The following is a 10,397-nucleotide window of genomic DNA, read 5'->3' as shown; positions in this document are numbered from 1 at the left end:
TTTTTTTTTTTTTTTTTAGTGTGATATTTTTAGAAAGTTAAAACTTTTTGACTTGAGACAATAATTTAGCACAAAAGTAATACCTGGAAAAATTGTTTATTATTATTATATGAATAATTTTATGATATATTACCTAATAATAATTTTAAACTTTTACATATTGAATGTATGAAAGAGCTTGAGCATTGACAAATCATGATTGTATACGTTGTTTTGGAAAGTATTTTTGAACTTGTTTTAAAATAAGAAAATATTTTCAGATTTTTAGTAGAATGACATTTAGGTGGATTTATAATAGTTCTATATCTAATTATTATTTTTTATGTTATACATGCCTACTATTTAACCATTTTTACTGGGGATTACCAATTAAATTAATTTAATTTAATTTCTCGTTACATTTTGTGAACTTTACAATAAGAAATTTTTTAATTCTTAAATAATAAATACTAAATTGTACATACTATATATGGATTATATTAATCTAATACTATAAATAGCTTTTTTTTATTTTATTGGAAAAAATTCATTCAAAATAAGGTAGGATACGAAATTTAAATTAATTAGTTAACTTGTTTAAAAATTCATTTTTAGAAATAATTTAAAATAAAAGAACAGTTAATTTATTTCACTATATATACATTGAGTATCTTTAATGTTAATGTTTTATCCAATGTCTTGTGTACTTTTTATTGGTGTTAGGAAATTAAGAATATTTAAAAATAATTGTCTTTAAGTTGATAACATGTAATATGTAAAATATTCCCCTTATTTTGATATTTTCAATGGTCTCTGGGCACAATTATTTTATAAGTTATATTTATGAAGTATTAGTAACTTAGGTTTAATTTAATTCATAATTATAACTAGAAATAATGTTGCTATTGCATCCATGAAAATTTTAATTAACAGTATTGAATAAATTACCATTTTAATCAAAACTATATATATAGTTAACTATAAGTATATATATATATATATACTTTGAGTACTCTGAAATGAATTTGTTTAAAACAATTACTATTTAAAAGTTTCAAAAAATGATTCTTCATTGTATGTCATATTTTATTTAGTTAAATTACTTAAATTAGTAAATAAAAATATTTGTGTATTATTTGAATTAATTATTTTGTTTAATTACGTGTGTTGGTTTTCATTTTAAAATTATTATAACAATACTAATATTATAATATTTTATCAAATGATATTGATTACCGGTGATTGATAGTTGATTCATATATTCACGACAAAAAAATTACTGTTTAAAAGGAACACATATTTTGATAAAAATCCAAATTTCAACGGCACAATGAAAATTCTTCACCAGGAACTCGTGAAGTGTCATACAATAAGATGACATACATATATAAATATGCGAATAATGATCAGCCAGGTATCGGGTTTTACGGGAAATATAAAATCTGGCATCAAGAATCTATAAGGACTAATGAGTGCGATCAAACATATGATCGCACAGACCGGACATATTATGTTCAGGTGTTTTGTGATGTCTAGTGTCTGTCTTGTTAACAATATGTATATTTAATACATTTTTTTTTATAATTCGCACAAACGTATGCGATCCAACTGGAATTATTTTAAATTACCCAAACCGAAATATGAAATTAATATTACGACACGACTTCGAGCGGCCTAAATATAGATCGGATCTTGGCGCGAACTGATTTCTGGTATATACCAATTAATATATATATATATTGTTATTATGTTACAAAAATAATTTATTCGTAAATTCTACCAGAACAAGTTTTTAAAACTTAACTAAAAATAAATTAATATCAAACCGGTTTAAAGAAAATTTCAGTGGCGTGTGCAGGATTTTTTCAAAGATAGGGAGGGGAATATACACAAGAAAAATGATTTCACGATAATGACCGTTTGTTCCATCTAAATAGTTTGCTTACATCACACGAATACTACGTCCTTTGTACATTACTATGTATAAAAATGTTTAAATATATTTATGAAAAAACTATATTATTTTACGTAGTATTTACTATTCTAGACTTGATAAAAAAAAAAAATCATTTATAATTTTTTAATTATAAACGCACTACATATTTTTACAATACGATAAAAAATATCAGTTTTAGAATTACCAGCATTGGACAAAATATATTTTTTAATCCGTTACTGCATATACTGGTAATATGACATATTTAGATGGAATTAATAAACACATAGATTTTATCATTTTTTTATTAAAAATTCTCGGACTATTTAAAATATATATTTTCACTATTAACATTTTAATTCAAATAACAAGTGGAAAATTTTGTACATATTTACAATTTTAAAAAGCATCTTTAATATTTTGTAATTGACGAATGGCTAAATCTACAGGTAATTCAAAATTGTATTGGTTCAATTTTTCCAGCGAATGCAAAGCGTCTTCAAATCCTAAATTCAATAAGTACATGATTATTTGATCATGTGAGAAAAATCTAATCTTTTTAGACTTTAATTATGCCGAGTATTAAATCAGTTATAATAATAAATTACAACTAACCTGTTTGAGCTACATAGCTCCATGGCTGATAGTAAAGTTCAACTAGGGGTTGACATTTAAATATAAATCTTAACCAATTGACTAACATTTTTGCACTGGAAAATATTACAAGTGAATTTTTTATCATTATTTTATTCATAAGTATATTATGTGTATTGTTTTTATTGTATATTATAATACATACTTTAATCCTGCGCACACTAATGCTTTGAAACAAGAATCATAGCTTCGTTTGTACCGAGAATGTGATGAAATAATATTGCCTATAATTGATAAGAGACACTAGAAAAAATTGTTTTGGTTAAAATGGCATAAGTATCAGTAATAATTGTTATCCCAATTGTATAAGAAAATAAGCATACTTGTTTGTGGGAAACTGATGATTTGCATCCTTCAATATCCAAATTAAAACTCTGCGACAGTTTTCGAGCAGGTGTAGAGTTAAAATGGTCGCCATTTTTTATCTCGTAGTACTTAAGAACTAATTCCCAAGCGTGCAAATTCGATTTTGAATTGTTTACTCTTGGATGTAGACAGTCTACAAAAGGTACTACACTGGTACTCTGCCCGATCTATAATTTTCACATTCATCAACTATTATCCAACTACAATTTTTTGAGATTTAAATAACTTACCATAATAAGACCATGTTGCATTAAGTTTTGTATGGATGGTGCTAATCTTTTTCGGACAATCGAAGCTATTTTTCCATTACACTCCATTGCAGCTAATGCGCCTTCTGAATCAGACATGTAGTCACTATCATTGTGAGTTTCAGGAACATTCAAAATTTCGAGCAAATCTGCTATAACCAGCTCCAAGTTAGCCCTGTGATCTCTAAAAAATAAAAATAAATTATATCATAGGAGTAATGATTGATTTTTGATTAATTATTAAATTGAAATTTTCTAAATTAAACTAAATTAAAATGATTTTTAAATAAATTGAAATTTAATTTGTTTAATAAAAAAAACAGTTCAAAATCTATAATGATTAGCTTACCCCCAATGATTAATCTTTAGAGATTTTTTTAGGGAGTTCCTCTTAAAATTTCGTTGATTACAAGATATTTGGGTGCCAATAAACATCTGTAGAATAGCTGACAGTCGGTTAACAGCTCCAATTGTATTTTGGGGTATCTTTTTGAGTAAAAATAATTTATTTAAAATAAAAAAAAGATCTTAAAAATAATGTTGACTATAACATACCTCATTTTTCCTCGATTTTCTTTCTTTCTCATTAATTGTTGTTATTTTGTCATTCATCCCGCTAGATGTTTTTAATTTGATTTTTCCGGCTAAAATTCAGTTAAGAAAACTTATTTATATAAACAATTCTAGTAACGCATTTACAAATAATATATTTTTAAGTAATGATACAGTTGGTTAACAATATTCAAACGTATTCTTCTGCAAACTCTTTTAAAGTTTATAAAATAAATTTTTTAGTAAAAAATCTAATTTGAAGAAATTACGTGTAATGTATTTGTCGAAATACTTTGAAATTCTTTTAAAGGTTTTAATGTTATTTGTACAATCCAATAATTATATTTGTGTAATAAATACGTTGTTAAAGATTGATATTTACTTAGCAATACACTTGAAATATATTTTTAACCGGAAAACATGACAGAATGGTTTTTGTGGTATTAATGTATACCAAATCAAATTAATATGTTAGTAATTACTTTGCACGTAATCAATAAATCGCTCCAAGTCTGCTATTTGGGTTTTCAATTGATTCACGAGATGTTCAGTTGCTTTCATTGGGTTTACTAACTGCAAACAAAAATAATTATAATACAAGATAATAGTTTTTTGCTGATGTTAAAATTTATACTAATATTCGTTCAGTTGCCGATAGTCAAGATCTACAAGATGATTTGTATAGATTTTATAACAGGTGTGTTGTTAATGGTTTATATATAAATTATTTTAAATATTTTCAGATCACTTTTTCTCGTAGATTATCAATTGAATTAATATTCATATAGTTTTGATCTTATAAAAAATTAGCATATTAAGGATCTTGGTAAAATTCTTTCCTGGAATGTATCTTTTGCTGGGGACATTTTAGCTATTTATAATAAAGCTCTACGGTTAACAGGTTTTCTTAAGAGATATTGCTGAGATATTTCTAATCTTATATGTTTGAATTTTTTTATTGCACTCTAGTACGTTTTATATTTGAATATGGATCAATTATTAGGTTTCCGTATCAAACTAACCTTAGGAATAAATATTATAATAGCGTACGATTAATCATTTGTATTATTGTGTAACCACATACTATATCAAAAAGTAATTATGTTAACAAATAATTATACATAGAGTTCAGTAGGTAAATAATAGGTCAATTCTTTTTTAACAATGAGAAAAATAGAAATCAGTTTACTTATTTACTAAACATTCTATATAATGATAATATTACACTTTTGAGATGGGGTTTTTCCCATTAATCCCATTAATGCTTCTTAATGGGGTAGTAATGCAACAATAGAATATTCTCGGAAATGGGAGTAATCTTCTGCAGATAATTAAGAGACAATATAGTATATAAAAAATAATAGAACTAAATAACTTCTTTAAGAATATTTATTCAAACTTTAAAATAATTTCAAGTAATGAATATTTATTGAAAATTGTAATGCAGATTTAATTATCTTTTCCATGGTTAATAGTCGCATGATAACAAATATAACATAAATTGTCTCAACAAAAATTGAGTGAAAATAAATGAAAATAAGTTCTTAAAGTTTTTAAACTTCTAAGGCTTCTTAATTTTTTTGCATTTCTATAGCCTCTTAATATTATTGCATATTTATGGCTTCTTAATTTATTAAATTTCTAAGGCTTTTTAATTTATTAAATTTCTATGGTTTCTTAATGTTTTTGTATTTTTATGGCTTCTTAATTTGTTAAATTTCTATAGTTTCTTAATAATTTTGCATTTTTATGGCTTTTTTATTTTTTTGTAATTNTTCTTAATGTTTTTGTATTTTTATGGCTTCTTAATTTGTTAAATTTCTATAGTTTCTTAATAATTTTGCATTTTTATGGCTTGTTAATTGTTCAGTTATTGTTTAAATACTAAAAATAATAACCCTTGCAAAAAATACTTTATTTGCATGCAATCGAAAAATTCCCTATTAAAATAATTCTGTGTAATACCGTAAATTGGACTTAATTTGGCTATCAAGTATAAATTTGGTTACTATTAAATACAACTCTAAAGCGTTTGTAAGCTCGAAAACATAAAGTTGGATAATAAGTTAATTTTTATTGGAAGTTGACTATAACTCCAACTTTTTTTTATCGATTTATCTGAAGCTAAATAGATAAATTTAGAAGCGACCAATTTTTTACTTGTTATCTAATTCAATACCATTTTAAAGTAATGTAAAATATAATAAATCATGTTAAAAAGAATAATCGTTCTTAGAAAATATTCTTTAAAATATTCCCGATAATATTCTCAAGATGTTTACTGTAACTTTATATTACTAATTAAGGATATTTATGTGTATAATAAATAACTAAAAAATGATTTGAGTTATTACTGTTGGTAAATAATATTGATTCCCTCAGCCATATTGATTTTAGTCAAGTCGAAGACCAGTATAAAAGTTAGTTGAAATCGTTACGGTAGAGCCAATCTAAATAGTTGAAATAGAAACTATAGCAATGAAAGAATTATTGGTAAATAACCAGTAAAAATTGTTTAAAAATGTTTTTATAACTGTTTTTTGCTTAAAATATATTATAGAAATTTAATAATAAAATGATAAAAGTTTATTAATTTTAAGATACTATTTTGATAAGAGTATAATTTCTAAAATCACTTATTAGATGTTTAAAATAATAATGTAAAAACCCTTTTAAATACGGTTCTTAACTGAAACCTTAAAAAGAGTCAACTTTATTAAAACCCTTAATAGAAACTGAACCTCTTAATTTTTGATTTTAGGAAGCTCGTAGGCCATAACCTAGAGATAGTTTTTAAATATTTAAATAATTTATACACGTATTTTCATAGATATTTATTTAATGTTTGTTGTTTCCTCGATTATTTTCTGTAATCTGTTATTTTGTTTAATAACTTGTATAATTTACATTGAACTATAATCTTTGCTCTTCGGGGTGTTAATTTAGTAATAAATAAATAAGTATTAATAAAGAAAGATTGTATTTAATTCATTTATTATTTTACCAAGAAATGCGATTTTCTTTTTTTCCCAACTAAGTACTGTTGACTATGACAAGATCATTTTAAAAATAAACCTTTCATAAACCAAATTAAGTGGAAAAATATTTTACTTTTTGAATGGCATTGTCAACTTCTTCTTTTAATTCACCGACTGAAATGTTATTCGGATCCTTTATATTGACATTTAGATTTTTTTCGACTTGGTCTATAGGTAAATAAAAATATTAATTTGAAATTTAGACATCTGAATTATTTTTACGATTTATAGCAAACTTAAAACTACAAAATTATTTAGTAAATGACTTACTGATAATATTATTTTGCCTTTCACGAAAAATATCCACAAAGTTCTCTGGCAAGTCAAATTCGTTTCTGTTATTATAAATGTGATATTCTAAATCTTCTAATTGTTTTTTCATTTCATTAATAACTTCAATTTGCACTTGGTGTTTCTTTTCCACCAGTTGGTCGTCATTATTCTAAAATAGTAATTTAAGAGTCAATTTTAAAAAAGTCATATTATTTTTAATAATCATATTGCTACCGTAAGTAGATGATTTAATGAACAATTCGTATAAATATTAGGAATGCCTTTAAAAGCAAACTCTTCTAAATTTTTCAATAGATCTTTTTTTTCTTCATCAGGTGCTTCGATGATTTGATGAATTCTTAGCTGCACCTGTTGATATAAAATATATTACATATAGATCTGGATTAGACCTATGTGAGTCCTATTTTTCATAAAAACTTAACTACGTTTTTATTATAAAATAAATAAAAACTGCAGGTGATAAAAAAATTAATAACAATAATAGTAAATTTTTTAAGTTATTTTACCAATTAGGTGGAATATAAGACTAGGTTCTTTTTCTTTGTAAAAAAACCTATTACTAATGGATTTGTAGGCCTTGGCCCTCTTACCTCCCCCTTAAACCGGACTACATTACGTATGAATAATTTCTATAGAAATTATAGTTAAACTTTTCATGAAAAAAAAAAAAAAAACAGTTACATTCATTAATGCAATAATCTTATGTATAATAGATTTGTGTAAAATAAAAAAATATTTTAACAATAAAATAATTTTCATCAAAATATTCACAAGTATTCATAGGATTATACTTACTTGAGAAAAATGCGAAGTAAGAGCTATAACAGAAGAATGAAGAATATCGTATTGCTCTTCTAAATAACCAACACGATCGTTCTCACTGGAAAATAAAATCGTGTTTTTGTAGTCGAATCTCTTGAGAGTTTTTTTTTATAAAACATATTAACATAAGATTCAAGTTAATTATTGATACGCTGTATTAGCAATAGAGTGGTTTTTTGACTCAGTCTATACAAAGATGCTTGTATATTTTTATATTATATTTAATTCGTCATCTAATTCATTTAAGACAATTTAAACATGAAATGATAAAAACCATAAAATATTATCAAGTTACCCGATTTTATTATAGTACTTAAACTTAGTCATGGGTGCCTATATTTACTAACTTTAAGTGTCACATTAGTCAATTGAAAAATGTGGTTTAGATTATTTGATGAAGAAATCTCTTTCTGAGAATTGACTTCAATAGCTCTGCATTTATGGTATTAGGGATGTGCTCAGGCGCCTAATTGGCGTACCATTATAATCTGCTATAATTTTATGATTTGTGATAATAAGTATTTATGAGCAAAGCCAGCGCTAGGGTGTGTGAGTTGCGTTCTGCGATTTAAGGATCCCCACAAACTAAGTTCAGTTATCACTAAAAAAAATTTAAAGATCCCCGAAAAAAAATTTCACACAAGTTCTCACGAATCCCAGTGTCGATCCTGGTTATGTAAACGCCATATTAGTTTACAAATCAAAATTAAGTGAATTCCATTAATAAGAAAAGGTATTTTCATAAATGTCCCAATCATTGTCGTACCTTGTGGAGGATTTTGTCTGAGAATAGTATTTATAAAAAAAAAAGAAAAATATACAAAATATAATATCTATTGAATACTTTTACACATATTTAAGTCTCAATAGCTTAGTTAAAAAAATTAATTTACAAAAGAAAGAAGAGTTTATTTTAATCTAAAGTGATTCATGGGCTTAGAAAAATATATTAAAATACTTTTTAGACACTATATTTTAGATTTATTTATTTATTTTAGATTTAGTTTTCTTATTAACAATTACGATCAACATTGTATCTATTTTTACACGATATAAGTTCTAAAAGTATAAGTCATGTATTTTTTTCATTTAAAGTTTAGTCTGATGAAACAAATTAAATAATCCAGATATTAAATTTTGTTGACATCAAATTTAGGTAAACATATTTTATACTGTGTAAATTAAGCAGAGTAGAACATCTAACTGATATTCACCGTTCTATCAAACCACAACAAAACTTGAAAAAAAAATATTATTGAAATGAATATTAAATTTTGTGTTTGTTATTTACTTTAAGGATAAATAGACGTTGTACTTAAACATTAAAATATAAAACTTTAATGAATAATAACTGTTTCTTGTGATGTTATGTCAAAAATGAGATCATGAAAGAAACCGCACAAAAATTCCCTATAGAGGATATTTATTCAGTTTTTTTTTTCAATATATGATCATGTTCTATATTTTATGATTAAATAGAACTGCTAGTTGTCACTATTGTTGATAATGTTAATCATACAATAGATTCGTTGATGCTAATAACTACAATATGACGGGAAATAATTCTAAAAAAATATTAGAATAATTGGAATATTTGTTAGCTTTTAATTAATTAAATAATTTAAAAGCATAAGGATAAAAATTATAATAAAAAAACAACTTCAGCTGAGACTTGGTATAGCTAGTTGAAACTACTAAAAATAAAAACTTGAAAATGATTATAACTAATATCATGAAACGCTTCAATAGAAATGTATGTGATGATAATTTTGTTAAATATTTTTGGGATTTTATTATTCTCATGAAAATTGCAAATTTTTTCAGGAAAGAGGGGCATGTTTCTCTTGCTCCCTCAAGAGTCTAAAATTTCTATAAAAGTTAAAAATATATTTGACTTAAAAATTTGATTTTTACTCAACTAAATTATAGTGTTGAAGAACGTAAATAATTTTTTATTCTTAGTTTTCGGATGAATTTATTATTTATGATTTGAACTGTAAATCAATTATTTTGATTGTGGCAAATTTTCAAAACAGCGAATGATTTCTTTTATACAAAACATTTTTAGTTTAATTTTATTGATATTATTTTTATCAGTATAATAGTTTTATTTATAAGACACTCACTCCCAATCCTTATGGCTATTCTCGCAAAATGAGTATAGGCCCATGTCGTGTTCGTTATCGGCGTCTTGGTGACTGTAGTTGTTTTCTTCAACGTCTAATTCCATATTGATACGTTACGTTAAAAATTAACTAAAATTCTCGAACCAGTATAGTTATGGCTCTATAAATATAAACCAACGACTAAAATTTTAGATTTTTAGACGGTTAGTGAGTTTAGATGGCTTGAAAAAAATGAAACGGTTGGCCTAATTAACTTATCATAGCGTTTACTATTCATTCAAAATTAGTCCAACTAAATTAACTAACGTTCAAACAATATGTGCAATTAAAGTTGGTCGTGAAAAGTGATATCAAAACTAGAAACGGCCCACACACAAATCGC

General features: G+C 24.8%; 1 protein-coding gene across 1 annotated transcript; it reads right to left on the bottom strand.

Moving 5' to 3' along the window:
* Window positions 1-2,202: 2,202 nt before the first annotated feature.
* On the bottom strand, window positions 2,203-10,351 carry LOC126897818 (RUN domain-containing protein 1). The gene is made up of 13 exons (XM_050671700.1): window positions 10,016-10,351; window positions 7,863-7,947; window positions 7,281-7,415; window positions 7,044-7,215; window positions 6,847-6,941; window positions 4,218-4,308; window positions 3,739-3,827; window positions 3,533-3,669; window positions 3,166-3,367; window positions 2,893-3,102; window positions 2,715-2,812; window positions 2,531-2,625; window positions 2,203-2,421 (listed from the first exon to the last, which is right to left on the bottom strand). The coding sequence occupies exons 1-13, from the start codon at window positions 10,117-10,119 to the stop codon at window positions 2,315-2,317; spliced, it is 1,620 nt and encodes a 539-aa protein (XP_050527657.1). The 5' UTR covers window positions 10,120-10,351; the 3' UTR covers window positions 2,203-2,314.
* Between the last annotated feature and the right edge of the window lie 46 nt (window positions 10,352-10,397).

The sequence above is a fragment of the Daktulosphaira vitifoliae genome, unplaced genomic scaffold (assembly GCF_025091365.1).
Source record: "Daktulosphaira vitifoliae isolate Bord-2020 unplaced genomic scaffold, ASM2509136v1 Scaffold_2, whole genome shotgun sequence".
NCBI classification, from domain to species: domain Eukaryota; kingdom Metazoa; phylum Arthropoda; class Insecta; order Hemiptera; family Phylloxeridae; genus Daktulosphaira; species Daktulosphaira vitifoliae.
This window is presented reverse-complemented; position numbering and strand designations above follow the sequence as displayed.